The sequence below is a fragment of the Mirounga angustirostris genome, unplaced genomic scaffold (assembly GCF_029215605.1).
Source record: "Mirounga angustirostris isolate CCGP_5_RB_7025 unplaced genomic scaffold, mMirAng1.0.hap1 SCAF_6, whole genome shotgun sequence".
In the NCBI taxonomy this organism is placed as follows: Eukaryota; Metazoa; Chordata; class Mammalia; order Carnivora; family Phocidae; genus Mirounga; species Mirounga angustirostris.
In genome coordinates, this window is record NW_026991714.1 from 50,249,517 (window position 1) to 50,271,645 (window position 22,129).

Here is a 22,129-nt window from a genome sequence, read left to right on the forward strand (position 1 = left end):
CTCAATACATAGGTGTCTCCACACCCTCCCCTCTCCAGGAGTCTGGTGTCACAGACTCTTATCTTTGAAATCCAATCAATTAAATATGCAATGCATTTTCTGTTGAAGATTCACATGTAGTGTTTGGCTAGTTGAACCCAAACAAAGAAAAGAAGGAAATTATGGTAAACAGCCTTTAGGTTTTATGTAGCAAAGGTTTTCAGCAGTGGTCCATAATTTATAACTGATGTTTTCAATATTGTATTTAAAATACTATAAGCATGGGGAAGTTTCTGTTAGGATTTCTAACTAGTCCAGCCTGAGTGAGACCATTCCAAATTTAGGACATTTTAGAACAGCCATGAAAATAAACATGAGCATATGATTTTGCATATGTTGATGGGCTCCCTGTGAAACCAAACAACAGATACTTATTGGATGTCTGCTTCTCAAATTGCTTCATTTGTTGCCTATATTGCTGAGATTCAAAGCACTTTCTGGGAGGAATCATGCCTTCTGTTTCTTTTTCTATCCTCCAATGGCACTTAGAGTTACAATATGCACTTAATAAATCCTATGAACTAGATCCATAGATACATCGTCTTTGAAGAATTTAGAAGAAATCCAACAAAAGAAACCTTTCCTCCCAATTCCACATATGTTTCAATTTGCTTTCTTGCTCATGTCATATTCTCATGTTTATCCCCAGTGTTCAATTCTGGGTTTGGCATATCAAGGTGCATAATGAATGCTGACTGAATGAGGCAACATAGTGTAAAGGAATAAATATGGGATTAGAGTTAAGAAGCATGAGTTTGATCTTCAGATTTACCATTTTATTCTTGAGTGATGTAGAAAAAGAACTTTGAGACTGGTTCTTATTTTTCTCATCTATAAAACAGGAAAACATCTACTTTAGCCAAACTCATAGGCTATTGTAAGGATGAAATTAAAAAGTACATGGCAATGTACTTTGTAAACTATAAATGGATTTTAAAATGTACTTATTATGGGGCACCTGGGTGGCTCAGTTGGTTAAGCAGCCACCCTTGGTTTCAGCTCAGGTCATGATCTCACGGTCCTGGGATAAAGCCCCACATCGGGCTCCTCAACAGGGAATCTGCTTGAAGATTTCTCTCCCTCTCCCTCTACCCCTCCCCACTCTGAAATAAATAAATAAATCTTTAAAAAATAAAATAAAATGTGCTTATTATTGTAAAAAATAAAAATCTTCTATGCCACATAAGAGAAAGTTCATACATTTTGGTCAATTGGATCAAGATTAGATAAAACCAAGGAAAACTAAGAGAGACAAGTTACCTCAGTAAAGGACTGAGGACTAAAGTGAGAAATTTGTTGGGAAAGTAGCAAATGAAATGTAATGTAAATGAAATGAAAGATTTTGGAAAGATATTTTCAAGGCTAATGTTTTTCAGTATAGTTGTTTCCCCCTTGTAAAATAAATTTGTCTCTGATCCATTTCATACAAATCATGTGTGTGTATGAAACCAAGATTAAAGTAAGCTAAAAGAAATAATAGTCAGAAATCCTACAGTCTTCAGAAAACTTGGGGAAACCCCAATGAATTTATTTTTAGAAATCACTCCCTAATTTATTTGGTATTATGTGGATTTGTGAAAACTAAATTTTTTTTTAAGATTTTATTTATTTATTTGAGAGAGAGAGAATGAGAGACAGAGAGCACGAGAGGGAAGAGGATCAGAGGGAGAAGCAGACCCCCAGCCGAGCAGGGAGCCCGATGCGGGACTCGATCCCGGGACTCCAGGATCATGACCTGAGCTGAAGGCAGTCGCTTAACCAACTGAGCCACCCAGGCGCCCAAAACTAAATTTTATTAATAGGTTTGATATATTAACTTAATTTCCAATTATATTAGTGATTTTTTTCTTATACAAAGATTATTACCCCTAGATCACTTGTAGTAAGAATAGGGTACACACCTAAAATATATATGGTAGCTAACTGACATACATTAAAAGAATTCCAGTTGGAGACTTCTGCTTCCAGCTGTGAGGAAGTAGCTTATAATAGAACAAACACTCATGACAAGAAAAATTATAAAGTATGAATAAAGTAAAAAAGAAAAATGCTTGGAAACACGTGAAAGAAACCATAGCAGTCAGGACTGAAGAGACTTGAAAAGCAAGAAACCACATTGAAGGTAACCTCACATTCTGTGCCACTTTTGTGAGTGGCACAGAGCTGATCACTGAGATATTTTTCAAATTCTAAGCTCTGCAGAATAAGAGTATAAGAAACTAGGCAGAAATTGGTGGGTGAGAGGCTAAAAAGCTAAGCAGTTTTTAGCAGACACATACTTCTGAGGAAATAGAAATTTGTACTTCAGAAAATATCAAGATGGAGGGCCTCATCTAAGCTTTTAATTGAGACCCCTGAAAGGCTAGGGCTTAGGGAAAAAAGGGAAAAATGAAATATATCAGGGCTCACTAATACAGAAGCATAAGCTTGAGTCATCTTAATTACTGATTGGATTAAGGTGTTCTTTCCCAAATCTTATTACATGTTTTTTTTTAAAAAGTAAATGATCTTGAAAGAAAGATATCATTAGTCATAATCTCCACAATCTCTATGATAATTTAGTAAAAACATTATTCAGTATGAAAGTAGATAAGACTAAATGAATGAAAATAAAGAGAAGAAACTGTCATCATAAACAGACCTCAGGTCACCAAGATATTGATATTATCAGACACAGACTTGACAATTATAGTGATTAATATATTTTTAAAAATAAACTAGAGGATAAAGAATTTCAGACAAATGAGAATCTATAGAAAAAGTTAAATAGTAATTCTAGAATTAAAAATAAAATAACTGAAATTAATAATTTAATAAACAGTATAACAGCTGTTGGAGTAAAAGTTATGATTAGTGAAACAGAAGAAATATCAGTATAAAATAACCAGACTTCAGCATGAAGAAAAAGGGAAAGAAATGAAGAAGAAAAAGGATAAAAGATACACAGCAAAAAGGTCTAATGTATGTATATCTGGTATCCAAGAAAAAGAAGAAAGTGTAAATGGGCAAGTAGAGACATTAAGTCACAGATTCAAAAAGCTTGACAAAGCCTTAGCCACGTATATACAAAGAAAAAACAGGGCTTGAAACATCATAGTAAAAGTGCTGAAGGCAAAACACAAACAGAAAATACTGAAAGCACCAGAGAATAAAAGACATTGCCTTCTATATGTTAAGAAAAAAATAGAAGAAGAACGTAGCGGGAGGGGAAGAATGAAGCAGGGGAAATCGGAGGGGTAGACGAACCATGAGAGATGATGGACTCTGAAAAACAAACTGAGGGTTCTAGAGGGGAGGGGGGTGGGAGGATGGGTTAGCCTGGTGGTGGGTATTGAGGAAGGCACATTCTGCATGGAGCACTGGGTGTTATGCACAAACAATGAATCATGGAACACTTCATCTAAAACTAATGATGTAATGTATGGGGATTAACATAAGAATTAAAAAAAATAAAATAAAAAATAAAAAATAATTTAGTTCTAATCCCATGAGCAAAAAAAAAAAAAAAAAAAGATATTGCCTTCAAAGTAATACATATCAGATGTACAACTAACTCTCCAAAGAAAGTATGAAAGTGAAAAGACACTGGAATAACATCTTTAGGCTGATGAAAGAAAACAACTGGCCACTTAGAATTCTATACCAGGCAAAGATACCCTTTGAAAAATGAATGTCAAATAAAGATATTTTCAGCCACACAAAAACTAAAAGAATTCATTGCCAGTACACTCACATAAAAAGAAACAATAAATGGGATTTCTTCAAGCTAAATAAAAATGAGGAAAGCACAGAAATTAGAAAGGCCTGAAGAGCACTGGACAGGGTAAATATTAGCTATTTTTAAATCATATTAACTTTAAAAAGCCAGGAAGTTGTAAATGGAGGTAGAGTATTCTAAGGTAGTCATTGCTTATGAAATTATGAGAGCTCTAATTCATAGCAGACTCTAACCAGTTAAAGATACATGCTGCAATCTCTAGAATAACCACTTAGAGAATAAAATAAAAGTATGACTAACAAAAGGTATAGCTATACTAATATCAGGCAAAGTTTACAGTAAAGCAGGAATATTCTTAGAGATAAAAAGAGGCATTTCTTAATGTTAAAAGAGATAATCAACCAGGAAGATATAGAAATTCTAAAATTATACACTGACAGTCCTGATTTTATACATGCACAAGTTCCCATATGCACAAATATCAATTATCACAATTTAGTTATATAACACCAGAGTCCCAATGATAGGATTTAAATTACAATTAGCACAATATATTAATTGTAAGTACAGGAAGTACAAACTTCACTAATAGTCTTTCAATCCACAAATCACAATGATCAGTGACCAATCACTTCTTTCAAAGTCTGTCACTGATTGGTCACTGTGTATCTGTTATCCAGTTAATGCAGAGACAGAAAAGTGTGTAGTTGTGTTGCCTCCTTGTTTCTCAGTGATAAACCTACACGACATTTTACAAAAATGGGTAATTGAAAGGGGGAATTGGCCAATAAGGATGAACGTGTAGAAAAAAAAGTGATAATGCTGGAGGAGAAATGTGAACTAAAGGTAAGCAGAGTTATAGAAGAAAAAGCTGATGGGTGGGAATGTCAATTCTGCTGCCAATTGGAGGGACTCTAGAGAAGCAGCCAGAGGGACTTAGTGAAAGTAAAATTATCAACATAAATGAGAAAAGTGGTTGTGACAAATAGGATGAAGATGTCCCAGAGGAAGTGATGCCAAGAAAAAATTCACATTAAAAGAACTCTCAGAGATATTTCATAACATTGAAAGTGCAAAGGATAAAATGTTGGAAGTTGATCCAAACTTAGAATGGAATATGACAATTCACAAAGGCATAAAAAAACTGCTAGCTTTGTAATGTAAGTCATATGATGAAAAAGAAAAAGTCAAGTGCTGTTCAAACTACTGTTGGTAACATTTTTACAATGAAAGGAAACACTTTAATTCTCTATGTTTTTAAATGTTTTATATTTAATGAACTAAATAAATACCAGTTCTACTATTTAAAAATTTGTCCTTCACATGAGTTTAACATTGTGGCAAAAACTTTGAGTTCATGTAACAAATTACAATTTTTCCTCATTGATTATTAAGTTTGCTTTGCATAAATTTAGCTTGCATGATCATTTTGAGGTTCCACACTACCACACAAAGTGAGAATTGTATGTATATTTAGTAAGATAGCCTCAAAATGTATAAATCAAAAACTGATAAAAAATAAAGGAGAAATAGACAAACCCAAGATTATAGTGGGAGTTTCTAAAACATATCACTCATTAACTGATAGAAACAGTACACAGAATATCAAGAAAATATATCTATATATACAAAATATATATGATATAGAAACTTTCAACACAATGATGGGTGAATTTGATTTATCTTAAATATATAGAATGCTCTATCCAATAATTTCAGAGTACATATCCCTTTCAAAGTACAGGTAATATTTACCAGTATTGACCATACACTAGTCCATAATTCAAGGCTCAACAAATTACAAAGGATTGGAACCATACAAGATATACTCTTTGACCACAGCGACTTCACCCTAACCCTAACCCTAACCCTAACCCTGAGAATCAAAAACAAAAAGGTAACCAGAAAATCCACAAATGTTTAGAAGTTAAACAGCACACTTGTATATAATGCAGTGGTCAAAAAAAAAAAAAAAAGAAAGAAAGAAATCAAATGAAAATTGCAAAAATATGTTTGAACCAAGTGATAACAGAAATAAGATAATGCAAAACTTTTAGGATGTCACCAAAGCCATGCTTATATATGGAAATATTTAAGGAAATATATGGCCTTAATACACATATTAAAAAAGAAAAGAAGCCAAAAAATAATTATCTAAGCATCATCTCAAGTTATTAGAAAAAGAAGAGCAAGTTAAATACAAACATAAAAGAAAGTAAATAATGAAAATAAGAGCACATGAGTATGTTCTTTTTTTAATTATTTCCTTCCTTTTAGGTTTATACGTATACATTCCTTTTATCTATATGTACATACAGATATATGGATATGCACATAGACTATACATATTTTCTTTGGCTGGTTCTATAAAAAGATTAATAAAACTAATAAACCTTTTAGCAAGACTGACCAAAAATAAATAGAGAAGCCAAAATGTAACAATATCATGAGTGAAAAAATTTCTAGAGGTGGAAACATTACAAAGAAAATAAGAGAACATTATAGAAAACTTAATGCCAATAAATTCAAATTTTTAGGAAAAAAATGCACAAATTACTTGAAAAACCCAACTTACCAAAACTGACCTAAGAAGAAATAGAAAACCCAAATTCTTCTACATTTGTTTTAAAATTTTAACTCATAATTTAAATTTTTTCTCAAAGAAAACACAGGATCATATTGCTTTACTGATGAATACCTCTAGAATTAGCACCAACTTTACATAACATATCCCATAACTAGCGGGGAAAAAAACTTTTTAGAAGTCAATCATAAAACTTGATAAAACAGTAAAATAAAATTTAAAAATAGGAGTCAAGCTCTAATGAACAAAGATGAAAAAACACTTAAAATATTCACAAACAGAATCCAAAATTATTGACAAAGGATTATACATTTTATACATGTATATATATAAAACAACTCCAAGTTGTTATTTTTTTTTTCCAGGTATGTAAGCTTAGTTTAACATTTAGAAGTTTATCAAAGTAAGTCAAGACTTTGGCAGAACAGAAGACAACCTAATATGATCAACTCAACAGATGCAGAAAAAAGCATTTGATAAAATTCAGCTCCCTTCTCTCAGAAAACTATAAAATATTAAGAGAAATTAAGGAAGAAAGTAATTGAAGGAATACATTAGAAGACTCAATATTTTGTCTTTTTTTTTATTATGTTATGTTAATCACCATACATTACATCATTAGTTTTTGATGTAGAGAAGACTCAATATTTTAAAGAAAAACTCTCCCCAAATTGACTTAAAGTTTCAATGATATCCCAATCAAAATTACATCAGGGTTTTTTTTTTCCATATGTGGAAATGGAAGCTGATTCCAAAGTTAATATAAAAATTCAAAGGACCAAGAACAGCTAATGTAATCTGGAAAAAAAAGGAACAAAGTTTTAGGGCTTAAATTATCCAATTTTAAGATTCACCAAAAATGTGCCATAATTTAGAGTATAATATTAAAGCAAGAATATAAAGATCAGTAAAACAAAATATAGAATCAATAAATGAACCAAATACATATTGCTAGTTGACTTATGACAAAGGTGCACAGCGCAACACAGTGGGAAAAAGAAATTTTTAGTTTGAATAACAGTGGTTCTAGATGTATTGCATATCCATAGGGGAAAAATTCTTGATCTTTACCTCACACAATATATAAAAATTCCAGATGGTTTGTAGACCTATATATGGAAGGTAAAATAATAACATGTCTAAAAGATAATACAAGAGGGCATCTGGGTGGCTCAGTTGGTTAAGCAACTGACTTCAGCTCAGGTCATGATCCTGGAGTCCGGGGATCATGTCCCACGTTGGGAGATTGCTTCTCCCTCTGACCCTCCCCCCTTTCATGCTCTCTCTCTCTCTCAAATAAATAAAATCTTTTTTAAAAAAAGATAATACAAGAAAGTATGTTTGTGACAGGCAAAGATTTCTTAATACCATACTTAATACCATAATGAAAAGCACTTAACCATAAAGGGAAAGAAAGATAAACTGGACTTTTGTAAAATTTAGACATTCTATTTGTCTAAAGATACCATAAAAAGTAAGAAAAAGTAAGCCACAATATTGGAACATACTAAATAACATATAACCAAAAAAGGGTTACATTCAGAAACTTGTAAAGAAATCACATAAATGAAGAAGAAAATGACAGATAACCCACATCAAAATTGGGCAAAAGATTTGAATATGTCCTCCAGGAAAAAAAAGAAAAGAAAAGAAAAAGGATATACAAATGGCAGTATACATTTAAAAAACTCATTAGTTGACATGTAAAAGCAATGGACACCACTGAGGGGACACTTTTATATGTCCAACAGCATGACTAAAATTAAGACTTGACATACCAAGTATTGGTGAAAATGTGAAGCATTTGGAATACTCATAAGCCCCTGGTGGGAGTTTAAATTAGTACAACCACTGTGGAAGCTTATTTGGAATTATCTAGTAAAGCTTGTCATCTGCATACCAATGATCTAGCAGTTCCAAATATACCCAACTGTTTATATACATTCACCAAAAGAAATGTATAGAAATGTTTATAGCAGAATTATGCATAATACCGTAGAGAAAAACTGGAAATAACCCAAAAGTCCATCCATATGGATAAATAAATTGTGGTGTATTCATACACTGGAATGGTACACAGCCATAGAAATGAACTCTACTGCTAAATGCCATGGCATTCTTACAAACAGAATGCTGAGTAAGAAGGAATGACACACAAAATTACATACTCAAGTGTTTCACACAAAGTTCAAACACAGGCAATCTCTGATGATATAACTTAAAAGAGTAGATGCCTCTGTGGTATCATGACCGAGAAGGGCAAGGATAATGCTTTATGGGGTGATCACTACTCTGTTTCTTGATCTGTGTGATGGTTGAAGAGGATGTTCACTCTGTAAAAATGTATGGATCTGTGCATTTCTGATGTTTGCATTTTTCTGTGTATATGTTACACTTTGATAAATGGATTTACTTACAAAGAAAGAAGTCCAAAATTCAAAAAGAGGTGAAAATAAATTCAAAATATTAAAGATGTTGAGAAAAACAAAAGGAAATTTCCTGACAAGCCATTGCAATGTATCATTTTACACACACACACACACACACACACACTATCCATTCACAAAAAACCATTTGGGTCACTTACTTTTAGCCACACCTCATCCTCTCTCTCCAGGCTACCTTCTGTCTGCTCACTTCTTTTATCCTGAGGTCTATTTCCATTGGTGACACAGGGAAACCAGCCAGTAAGGGGATAGTGCTCTGGTGAATCTGGATGGTGTGATGTGCAAATCTGAAATGCAATTTCGACCAAAAAGTAAATGTGGAGGGTGAAAGATAAGTAAAGACAATGAAACTCTGTAGCTCAAAACCAAAGTTTTCCTCTCTTTCTGAGTACTTAATGATTACTGGCAGAAAACTTTTCTTAGTGTAGAAGAATGCTCTCTGCTAGTCTCAGGATATAACTTTTCTGGGTAGAAAAACACACATGATAACCCTCAGCCCACCATAAACCCAGAGAACTTGCCCAATGAACAGTCCTGGCTCATTTCAGGCAACTGCTCCTCGAATCAGCCACAGACCTCTGTCCAAGATGATGGTTATATCCTTACCAGGCAGGATCCACCAGTCCCGGCAGTGAGGCTACTGAGTTAGGGAGCCACTGAGCATTCAGCTGGGTTTAGAAGCCAGGGAACAGAAACTCCAGAAAATTTCTCCTACTTTAGTTAAGGAAGACAGACAAGCTAGACGACAAGCAACTTCAGAGAGCTGTTACTAACTCAGAATCTTCCAACTTCCCTGGCTTCCTGTCCTTGGGCACCAAGAACTCTTGAGAAAGATGACAGATTTCACTGTAGAAGTGTGGCAGACACGGCTACTTGCCTCCCCCATATCCTTTCCCCTTACTTTCAAACTCTGATTTTGTTCAAGAGGGCAGTGAATCCAGTTAAAAATGCTCATCTCCTCAGACGCCTTTACAACTGAGGGTGATGAAGTGACCTGGGTATGACCAATAAAATGTTGATGGAAATCTGTAGTATTAAACTTCCAAAAAAGCTGCCATGATTTTCCCAATAAAAAGGGAAAGACTCAGTTAGCATATACCTATTTCCCTGTGAACTTCCCCCATCTTCCTGCCTGGAATGCTGACGTCATGCCTGGAGGAGTCATCTTATGAGGAGGAGGAAGGAAGCTGCAAGCCAAGGATAGAAAGAGCTAGAATCTAGAAGATGCCTGGGTCCTTGAGGAGTTTCTTGAACTAGAGCACCAGCCCTGGCTGGTTCCTCGATTTCCTGGGGGTGTCTGCTTAAGTATAAAATCCAGTGATTTCATCCTGGCCTAAAATACCTAGAGAGCTTAATCTCACTTCTGTTGAAAGGACGGTATTGCTTATTGTTATGATGAATGGAAGAGTTTAGTTGGCAATGGATGCATCTAGAATAGTACCCAAAAGCCAAAGCCCTTAATTTTCTTTTCAGTATTGAACTATAATTCACAGAAGTCAGTCCTTAAAGTCCTCAGAGGATCTCCTATTTATTTAGGTGGAGATTCATAGAAAATTGTATACCTAAGGATTTGTTTTTAGTACTAACTGTAGAATTTCTTCAAGAATAACAATTCTTTAAATTGAGTTATACTTTGATCTTTAATATATTTAAATTCCATTTGATCCTTGTAATAAACATATTGAGTTAAATCCAAAAGTTATTACTATGACCCATTTTATATATGAGAACATTGGGGTCTGGAGAGGTTAAGTGACCTGTCAAACCTCGCTTAGTAATAATAATAGTAATACTGGTGAATTCAGTATTGTAATCCAGGCATTCTGACTCTTTACTACTTCTTTTTAAAATAAATCCTCCCATACACAAAGATCAAGTGTAATTTCTGGTATTTATATATTTGAGATTAATTTTGAGATGCTCTGTATCCCTTAGAGTTAGTTACTGCACAGCCAAAGGCTCCTGGATGAAACCTGGTGCGGGTAAGTAGGGTATGGGGGCGGGGGGGTGGAGGCGCGGAGAGGAGACTTAATTGCCAGCCTAGCAGTGTCCCATTTAACGTTACCTTATTCTGAGTTCAGTAGGGACTAAATTTGATATCAAAGACAGGAGAGAATGTAAGCCCCCATAAAGCATCTGAGAGAGAGCATCACTTGACAATTCTGCTCAGCCTTAACTCAATTCTTCTGGCTTGATTTACCATTGAATGAGGTTCTCCAGTTACCAAGGAAGCAGGACACTTCTTGTCTTCATGAGAGGAGTAAGCTTGGGTGGCCCATTGATCCAGGTATCCTTTGGGAGTATAGAGGCCACAGTCTATGATGCTGGTTTCCTTCTCAAAAGGTTCACATATCCCGTCTCCCTCATATATGTAACATAGGCTTGGCTCCCCTGCCAAAAAATATTGTATGTTTAAAAAAGTGTTGTTATATATGTTATGCAAAAATCATTATATTTTTTCTCTAATCCATGAAAGAGAATCCTGCTACTGTCAGCAGGTCTAATGCTCACCCCAAACATGCAGACAACACACACACACACACACGCACGCACGCACGTGCATACACATGTGCAAGGAAAAAGGATCCTTTTTCATGGGGAGAGGAGTAGACTCCATCTGTATAATAAAAGGTATAGAAAGTGGTGGGATTTGTGGACAAAGAATAGGGAGAAAAAAGTAAGCTGGAGGTAGAAAGAAATGTTAAGGCATCATTGAACAAGAACCTGAGGGAAGAAGGAGCTAAAAGAGCAGTAGATAAAAGAAGAAAGAGAAGTTAAAGAAATGGTATGATGTGTTATGCACTTGGATCCCCTTCATGGTTTTTGAAATATTAAAGTAGTTGAGGAATTTGTTTTCAATTACTCTTTGTGGAGGAATTCTTTCTTCAACTAAGTATGCCACAGCTCGGACATGGACAATATGGGCACTGGGTTTTCAAGGCTTACATAGGTCTTTCCTTTAGACTTACAACAACCATGTTGGGTGGGTAATTTTTGTTTGTATCATACATGGGAAACATTTTGCCAAAGGTCCCTTGATACACGAGCAATAGAGCTTGTATTTGAGCCAGGTCCACAGAAGGCAGGTTCATGGGGGTTTCCATCAAGCTGAGGGAGAGGCACTGTCTTCAAGAGCAAACAGGTGAGGAGTGAGGCTGTACGCAAACCTGTTGGACTACTGTGCAGCGAGCTTGTATTCCCTGGACAAGTCCCACCTTGCTCCCAGGATAACTCCGCCTAAGTGAACAGTACCAACTACAGTACGTAACTAGCTTTCTTCAAGTGTGGAAATCTAAGGTGCAATCAGAAAGCCACTTATTAAGTTCTACTGATTTTTCTACCAAAATGTAGGACAATGAACATTAGTAGCATGATTCTAATCTCCTAGTTCCACTTAAAATAATAGGACGTGAAAATAATATCAAGATTTGAAAATCAATCAACATATAGGTACACATTCAGTACCATCATTACTAAAATTTACTGTTACTATACCATTCTTGTTATTTTTCATTCTTCACAATACCACAGGGATATTGAAGTGATTTTTCAGTGGCTTATCAACATGTAGCTACTAATTATTTTCCTTCATAATTTCTTCCAGTCTAAGACCCTTCTGTGGTAAATCTGTCTCTACTTGCCAGGAATAAGCCAATGTTCTTGGACTTGGTTCTAAGCCTATTTGGGGTTTTAAACTCCTGCATTCCATCAAACCCATGGTCTTCCCAAATCACTCCCCCCAAACCAATATATATGCACATATATGTATATACACATGTACATGTGTTCATGTACATAATCATGTGTGTTTATATGTATGTTTGCATGTATTTTATGTATATATATTTTACAATATATTTTATAATGTGTATATATTTTACAATATATTTTATAATGTGTATATATATGTTTTGTTTCTCTATTTATAACACAGTGAATGTTTCTTCTTGCTTCTTCTATTTTTTTTTACCATGGACTTAAAATTTTTGCCTGTTTTTTCAAGCCCATCTAAAAATAACAGACCACTTTTAAAACACATTTCACAATAGTTCCTTCAAACCTAATCTTCTTTTAAAAGAAGATTTATTTATTTACTTTAGAGAGAGAGCATGCATGAGCCGGGGGGGGGGAGGGTAAGGGGAGAGGGAGGGAAAGAGAGAGAGAAGAAGACTCCCCGTTGAGTGTGGAGCTCAATGTGGGGCTTGATCTCACAACCCTGAGATCTGACCTGAGCCAAAGTCAAGAGTTGGACGCTTAACCAACTGAGCCACCCAGGCACCCCTCTAACCTAATCTTTTAAGAAATAATGGAATATATGCTTAGCATACTATGAGCTTATTATACAATGAAACAGAAGTCTAACTGTGGAATAGATCCTTTTAGTCTTACCCTGTAAAGTTAAAATAATTTAGACATAGTCTTACTGGATTTGGAGGCTAAGGAAATAAGAGCCAAATGTAATGGAATCAAATGTGTTAGAAACAAAGCAAGGTGGGCTCTTAAGTTAAATGAGGCTTGGGCTGTACTAGAGAAGACACAGCATTTGGAGAATATATGTGTGTGTGTATGTGTGTGTGTATTCAACATAAGCCCATTATGTTACCAAAATAAACCCAAAAAACAAAAAAAAACACAATGCAAACAGAGGTGGCATTAACAAATACTTGTGTACAGAAGAGGGGAGGTAATCGGTTCAGTGTATTCTGCATAGCCAGACCACATCTGGAGTATTGAATTCCTTTCTGGGCATTGACCACACAAAACATGCCAGGTTAGGGTAAATAAGAATGGGTCTGGAAACCTAATCACATGAGGGGATGTTTGGATTGGAAAGGAGAATAATGGGGAGGCATTTCAAATATCTGCATGGTAGTCAAATAAAACAGGGGGAAGAAATTATCCTCTGTAGTTTCACAGCAAGGAAAAAGCACTTGATTAAGCATTAGGAAGCTGAGCTCCAGTGCTGGCCTGCAAAGCTTTGCTGTATGCCTGTGGATGAGTCACTACAATGCTCTGAGCCTCAGTTTCCAAACCAGAAAAAGGGAGAAGAATTTTATAACAGATAAAGCCATTCCTAAGTAGAATGGTGCATTTCAAGGTGTGTCCTTCACTGCTCGTAGTATGTAAGCAGGAGCTAGAGGCCCCTCTCTCAAGAACTGGCAGAAGAGATTTCTATATGGGAAGGATGCTGGACTCCAAATCGCTGTTAGACTGTATACAGGAAGGAATCAGGGTATCTATCAGACTCATGGTACATGGCAGATACTGAATATGGTTTATTAGATGGATGGATGGAAGACTACTAAGATTCTATAATTTTATGATCCTGCTCTAGATAGCAGAGGCATTTGTGTGTTCTATCCAGTATTTAACACCTTAATAAATTATACATAATTATAATCATATCCTCCTTTACCTTGAGATTTAGAGGCATTAAAATATTTTTCAATGCACTGCTCTTTAAAATAACTTTGGTGAATGGTTATGTTCCACTGAACACTGCAATGTATGCAGATGGTAATTTAAAAAAATAATCTACGTGTTAGAAGCCCACTGATGATGTATTTAACCAGAATTGGGAGAAGTGTTCTGGAGAGCCTTCCTGTGTGGCAAGAACCTAGAGTCAAAGCCACCTAATGATAATTTATTACTAGTGATTTTCCAGGATTAAGCAGTGTTAGGACCCCCTGTCATCTGTCATGATCTTATCTATTAAGCACAACCACCAAGAGGTACCTTGTACTCCCTTTGGCTTAGAATGCTTCCTACACTGATTTTGATGTAGAACCTCTATGATTGTACTGCTTGGCTGATGCTTTGATGTTAGACATGAGGACCCAAGAGCAACTGGTAACATTAATCAAGGAGGCGATGTAACCCAGTGGTTTCACATGTAGATCCTAGAGCCTCACTTCCTTGGTTCAAATCCCATATAAAAGAAAGCAAGTTATTTGAACTCTCTGTGCCTCAGTTTAGTCTCTTCACACTTAATGTAGGGACTAAATGAAATGCTATATGTGAAACAGCTAATGCCTGGCACACAACAGACACATCAAATATCATTGTTATTAGCATCTCACTATATGTTATAGGATATTAAAAGCTCAGGGAAATAAGACACAGAGACACCTGCAGAAATAGGACATAAGCCTAGGAGGCGCTCCTCAACCCACCTGCACAGTGGAAGCCTTCCTCCAGCTGGCACGCCCTTGAGCAGCCATCTCCGCTCAGAAGGTCCCCATCATCACACTCTTCTCCCAGGCTCCTGGAAAGTAAAAATATACATTCTTATATACATACATATATAAAATAGTTTTTCTTGTTTAGTTACCATTATTTTAAATTCTTAAAATTCCCAATTACATATTAAGAAGTACGAGTTGGAGAAAAGCAGGAGTTAAAAAAAATGCTTTTACAGAAAAAGTAGCTCGTGGCTCAGAAACATCTAGGAGACCCATGAGGGCCCTGCCAGTGTTTCCGGTGGATGGCATTAAGGTAGAAAATGCATACCAGCCCTATGATAAGTGAAATCTTAGAAATAGCTGGTTTGGTGAGGAGGAAACCTGCCTGCCTGTGTGTGGTTCTGTTTTCTATTCGTTTTTACCTGATATTTCTTCATGTTTTCATTGTTTTATTCTATCTAGATGCAGTTGTTAAAGTTAGGATTTTGTAGAACTGAAAGTTCCTGTTTTATATACCAAGAGACTCAGTAGTCTGCTTGCTGCCAGGTCTCAGTCCAGGGCAAAGCTAAGGCTCGGTCCTGGTCCTCACTCCCTACTACCACCTGGTGGCAGCTATCATATATTGCAGGGGAGAAATGAATACTGGGAAAAGAAAAATGTCATTGTTTTGTTTTGAACCTCAAATGCTGACACAGCTGATGACTAATTTGGATTTGAGTGGGAAAGTTAGTTTAGACTAAGAGCTACAAGAAGCATGTTATGAGAACAAAACAGATAACACAGATGCGGCCATTGTAAATGGATTGAGGGTTGGAGCCCCCCGGGTGGCTCAGTTGGTTGAGCATCTGCCTCTTGATTTCAGCTCAGGTCCTGATCTTGGGGTCCTGGAATCTAGCCCTGAGTCGGGCTTTGTGCTCAGCGGGGAGTCTGCTGGAGATTCTCTCCCTCTCCCTTTCCCTCTGCCCCTCCACTCACTCACTCTCTCTCCCTCTCAAATAAATAAATAAATAAATAAATAAATAAATAAATAAATAAATAAATAATTTAAAAAATGGACTGAGGGTTACCATTTTTTTCTTCTTGGCTTTGCACCACATCCAAAACAGACACATATTTTAACTCAAGTAGATAAAGGGTGTTGGCATGCTAATGTGTTTTCAGACCCAGGGCATGACTAACCTTTGTTTAAAGGATACCTCCTCATGGGGACAGAGTAAAGATTAAGTAATTAGATATGAGAAAGCTTTAAAATGAATTAAAAGCATGCTATAAATGCAATTATATAATGATATTTTAAATGGTAGGATGGAAATGGAGAAAAGATAACAGAGCTGTGAAAACCATGACTGAAGAAATTAAGGAAACTTCAAATTCCTTTATTTTGGGGGCGCCTGGGTGGCTCAGTCGTTAAGCGTCTGCCTTTGGCTCAGGTCATGATCCCAGGGTCCTGGATCGAGCCCTACATCGGGCTCTCTGTTCAGCGGGGAGCCTGCTTCTCTCTCTCCCACTCTGCCTGCTTGTGTTCTCTCTCTCACTGTCTCTCTCTGTCAAATAAATAAATAAAATCTTTAAAAAAAAAACAAAAACAAAAAAACAAATTCCTTTATTTTGAAGATAATCTCAACAGCTAATATAAGCATGTTGTGTATCATCTCATGTACTGCTGCCCAGCAGAAACAGGAGTAGTCACATTTAAAAAAAGAAACAGGTAAAATTAGTTTTGATACCACATTTCATCTAACCCAATATATCCAAAATATTGTCATCCAGTAAGTAATCAGTACAAAAATTATTAATGAAGCAATTACATTCTTACTTATGCATCCTACGTCTTTGAAATCTGATGTGTCTTTCTCACTTACAACACATCTGAGTTCAAACACTTGATCCGTATTTAGATTCACCGGCCCAAGTTGTTCCAAATATACTTAAAAGTTTTCTGGGGCGCCTGGGTGGCTCAGTCGGTTAAGCGGCTGCCTTCGGCTCAGGTCATGATCCTGGAGTCCCGGGATCGAGTCCCGCATCGGGCTCCCTGCTCAGCAGGGAGTCTGCTTCTCCCTCTGACCCTCCCCACTCTCATGTGCTGTCTCTCATTCTCTCTCACACAAATAAATAAAATCTTTAAAATATATATATATATATATATTTTTTTTTAGGGGCGCCTGGGTGGCTCAGTTGGTTGAGCGACTGCCTTCGGCTCGGGTCATGATCCTGGAGTCCCGGGATCGAGTCCCGCATCGGGCTCCCTGCTCGGCGGGGAGTCTGCTTCTCCCTCTGCCCCTCCCCCCTCTCATGTGCTCTCTCTCATTCTCTCTCTCTCAAATAAATTAAAAAAAAAAAGAAATATCTTAAAAAAAATAAATTTTAAAAAAAGACATTGGGCGCCTGGGTGGCTCAGTTGGTTAAGCAACTGCCTTCGGCTCAGGTCATGATCCCGGAGTCCCGGGATCGAGTCCCACATCGGGCTCCCTGCTCAGCGGGGGGTCTGCTTCTGCCTCTGACCCGCTTCCCTCTCGTGCTCTCTGTCTCTCATTCTCTCTCTCAAATAAATAAATAAAATCTTTAAAGAAAAGGAAAACTAGAGTCTCAGGATGACTTCTTGGGGATCTGCGATTCCCTTGGATTGAATCTATACATTTCTCAAGTTTAAAACAGCGGGTTAAAAAATTCATGTCTCTCCTTCTTGTTGTGTGTGTGGTGGAGGGCCTCCAGCTGAGACAAAGCTACAATCACAGATACCTTCCCCCTGGAAGGCAGAACTAAGTATGACTCTTTACAGAGAGGGAAGACCGGGAGAAGTGTAAAGGAGCGTTTGGATGAGGAAGCTTGTGAGGCCTAGCAGCCAAGCAGCTGCTGCTTCAGGTGAAGTTGTTTCAAGACCCAGGAGACAATGTGTAAGAGCAAGTTAGGAAGATGGCTCTTCCACCCTTCCTGCCCAGACCCCCAGCCAGATGTGGCATCCTGGGGCCTTGAGGTGGCCTCTATCAGAGAATTGCTGGAGGAGATGCTACAACATAGGGCAGAGTCCTTTGCTCAAGGAGGGCTCTGGCTGGGTAGTAATGGTAACCAAGCCACCCCAAACACTGTAAGAAAGAGGTTGTCAAAGCAGGGACAGGAACAACAGCATGTGCACATGTGAAGCATCCCCAACTGAGATGGAGGAAGGGGACTAGAAAGCTGGGACTGGGTGAGGCAGAAGGTGGCAGCCAACTAGCAAGGTCTGGGTGTTAGCAAGGTTTGGCTTACACCAAAGGTTAAAAATCTTAGATCAAGAGAAGAAGCAATGTTTATTGATTGCTAAATGATGGGAGGGGATCCCAAGAAAGGCTACAGAATTCTTTCTATTAGGGCCTTGGGATACTATGTATTTTCACCTAGTCTGGGAAATTAATAATAGGGCATCTTATTAGGATGCAGAATCGAAGACAAATCACAGTGCATGGCCATCCAGCCTCCTACTCCCCCAGCTCTATATAACTAACAAATTAGGTTTGATGAGCATTCAGGACAGGTGAATATAGGGTGACTGGTGGGACATGGGAGTCTTCAGTGCTAGATTTGAGAAAGTCCCAGATAAACCAGAGTGAATTAGTTGCCTAGGCTGATATCACAAAAGGCAACAGAAAAAGGAACATAATATGTTCAGAAGCCAAAGTAGTGATTTCCTCTTTACCTTGGTGCTTTTATAGAATGGATGTAAATTACATTGTAGTCAGATCTTCCAGAGGCCAAATGAGCCAGTGAAGCTCAGAAAGCTATACTGACTTTCCTCAGGTCACACAGCTCCTTGGTAGCATAAGACAAGCCACTGATCCAAAAGATACCCTCATGTTGTCTTTTAGCATCATCTCACAAGTAACCTTCTCCCCTATAAACTCCTTCTCTCTATCACTGCCCAGTAGTTGTCCTCTGAAACCTTAAGAGCTGCCCCCCACCGCCAAATCAGCCCCAATATCTCAGTGGGTGAGCTCTAAATAAAAGTGAGCTTCTCCTTAAATAAGATGTAGGTGACCTTTCAAGATCACTACCAGGTCCTAAATCTTGTTTAATGCTAGAATCACACAGCCCCCAAGTTCCAGAACAAGTCAAACTAAAACTCAAGATTAACCCTCCTGGTCTGAGCCGGGCAGGACATTCTCGCTCACACATTCTCACACACCCCGATACTCACCCCGCCACCTTCCCATCTCCACAGTAAGGAGCTCCATGGATATGGCTCAGCGGAGGTGAAGCTTCTCCCAGATCTGTCCCAGCTCCAGCTTGAACTTGGTATTGATACATCTGCCCCGGTGTGACCTCCCTGTGGAAACCAATGAGCCATGACCACTACATTCAGAAAGTGAGACGTTGCCCTGGGTCCTTCACAGATGGCTTACAGGAATTTAAAAGATATTTATGGGGAATGTTAAACATATGCCACGTTATGTGAAACAGAGATCAGGGCACAGAGTTTTACACAGCAGCAGAATGTTTGAAAGCATACCGGTTTCGGTATTCCCAGTATGTTCCCCATAGTGATCATGCAATAAATACTGGCTGAAATACCACTGAATTAACTAACGGTCCTGCACAATCTAGGAAGATGGCATTTCAAGTATACCTTTATCATGTTAAAAAAAAAACAACAAGCAACTACTGTAAAACTAGTCTTCTGTATCCTCGAAGTAATCAAAGAAACTGAAGAAGAAAGCTTCAGTGTTTGGATTCAGCAAGGCCCTTCCTGGGTCTGCAGATCACAGTTTTCTCATCTCTCAAGATAATTCTTATCTTAAAGAGATTGCATCCTTAGAGGGAAGGACGAACTGTCTCCCAGGAGGTGAGAACACCTTCTACCATCATTTTGGGGATGCCAGAAATCCTGCAGCTAGAAATATGTTAAATTACTCCCCACCTCTAAACCTGCCAAAATGCATAGATGCCAGGAATGGAGTTTTATTGGTTGACATCAGAGATGGAAGAAGTTTATCAGACTCTCTTTAGAACCCAAGTGCACTGATCAGGTGGAGAGCATGAGAGAGTGAACATTTAAGTGAGGTCAGGGTCTCAAGAGGGGGACTGCTATTTCCCAAAACAAATTCTTCCCTCCTCCTCTTGTCCCATGCCTGCCCTAATTGGAAAACGACCGCCAATATCAAGCGAGAATGGGAGTGACTTAGGAGGACAGGATCGCAAAGGGTTGTTGGGGCTGCCCCGATGGCCACCATAAACCTCCTGCCAAGACCCTCTCTTCTTTAACAGATGCTTCAACTCAGCCACAAAGCCTCCACTCTCTCACTTGATGGTGCAAACAGCAAATGGGAACTCTCATGGGGTTTCCAAAACATCTTCAAAAACCTCTGTACTGGCTTTTAGTTAAATAGGAAAGACACCTAAATATTAAAGACTTTTAAATTTACACATCAGCTTTCTTTAGGGAAACTATCTTCTCATGAGAGTGCCAGATATTTCAAAAGCAAAACCAATTTCATATCCTCATCAATTCTGATGGCTTCCCTTCTCAGGGCAGTTTCTCATCCAGCCATGCGTAAAAGCCTCACCTTGCCCTGCAGCTGGGAAAGGACTGGATGGTAGTGTCAAAATGTGTTTATACTTCTTGTGGAGAAAACTCAGCAGCAGGTAGCCCAACCTTCAATGATCTGAATTTATAAGAGGCAGTGTGTCACCAAGGAAAGGGAACCAAAATGAGACTTGGAAATTGGATTTTAATCTTGAGTCTGCCATGACTAGGTCTGTTCAACCAAATTAAGGTTACCCCTTAGTTTTCTCATCCATAAAATGGGATATTATTGACTTTAAAGGTTGCGTGTGTGTCTGTGTATGAGTGCATGTGTGGATATCATGTTAGATGCCAAATGTCATTTTAACTGCCTTATTAGAGGAGCCCGAAAACTAATTTTTGCTTTAAAATCTGTCCCATGATCTCTCCTTTCATTTGCATTAGCTTTGTGTCCGTTTCACTGTCTTCTAGTTCTGGTTCAGAGAGCAAGTGTGAGAAGAAAAATGTAGTAAAGCTCAAAGTGAACAATGCCCTCTACTTTTGTGTAGCAGCGGCAGACTGCAAAATGGCCACAGTTCCTCCTTCCCAGGTTCACACCCCTCTGCAATGTGACTTTGCTGTTCCTCCCATCAAGACGTAGAGTCCATTTTGCCACCCCTTAAATCTGGAATTGGCTGTGTGACTTGCTTTGACCGCAGGAATGTTATCATGAGTAATGTATGAGCGTGCAGGGGGCTTGCCCTCCCTGCTGCTGGAACCTTCCCACCACCACAAGAACAAGCCCACACAAAGCCTGCCAGGGAATGAGAGGTCATATGGAAAGAGGTCTTCATCTTCCCAGCCACTCCAGCCATTTGAGCTGAGCCCCCAGGATGTAGATGAGCTTGTCCCGGACCATCTACCCTGGCCATGCCAGGCCTGATGAGAGCACCCCGCCAACCCATAGAATCATGAAAAATAGTGTTTGTTGGTTTAACCCACTTCATTTTGTGATGATTTCCAATGCATCAAAAACTAACTAATATAACACTTCCAATAAAACTTTTGTTTTACCCCCAAGGCTCTGAGGAAAATGATGAGATGGGGATAATTTGCCTTTGGAGATACTAACCTCCTACTTTAGACCTTGAACTCTTCTGAGCCAATGATCTTACCTTAGTCTGTGTCCCCACCACTGAGCACACAGTGCCAGGAACACAGCAGAGCTCACTAAGAGTAAAAGGAACAGAAGAAAGAGAAAGAGGAGAGTTGGAAGAGAAGAGAGAGAGGGAAAGAGGGAGGAGAAAAAGAGGGATGCATGAAACACACATCAGGAATGAGTCTTGAAATGAAGCAGTGTCTGCAGGACCCTTGGCTTCCTTGCTTGGCTATAGAAGAGTTGACTACAATCTTCAAATGTTAGAGGAGCCATGGCAGATTATCCAAAAGTTACAGCAAGGAATCAGAAATTAAACTGTGTCACCAGATAGAGGTTGACTCTGATCAACTTATTTGTGGCAAATACTTTCAGTCCAGCAGAAGCTCCTCATATAAGAACCTCCTTTTTCCATAATCCTAATGATGGCAATATTAGTCAGAACACCTGCTTGCCCCTTTCTTGGAAATATTTTTCTTCATCTCAGATATGCCACCTTAGAATAAAATCTTCTCTCAGATTCTTAA

General features: G+C 38.0%; 1 protein-coding gene across 2 annotated transcripts in view; it reads right to left on the reverse strand.

Moving 5' to 3' along the window:
* The window catches only part of PAPPA2 (pappalysin 2), a 295,094-nt gene that overhangs the window by 120,625 nt on the left and 152,340 nt on the right, over positions 1-22,129 (reverse strand). For both annotated transcript variants that reach the window (XM_064594278.1, XM_064594279.1), the window contains 4 exons: positions 19,142-19,270; positions 14,962-15,053; positions 10,989-11,179; positions 8,929-9,075 (listed from right to left, as the gene is read on the reverse strand). In XM_064594278.1, the coding sequence (XP_064450348.1) occupies positions 8,929-9,075; positions 10,989-11,179; positions 14,962-15,053; positions 19,142-19,270 (559 nt within the window). The remainder of the gene's footprint in view (positions 1-8,928; positions 9,076-10,988; positions 11,180-14,961; positions 15,054-19,141; positions 19,271-22,129) is intronic.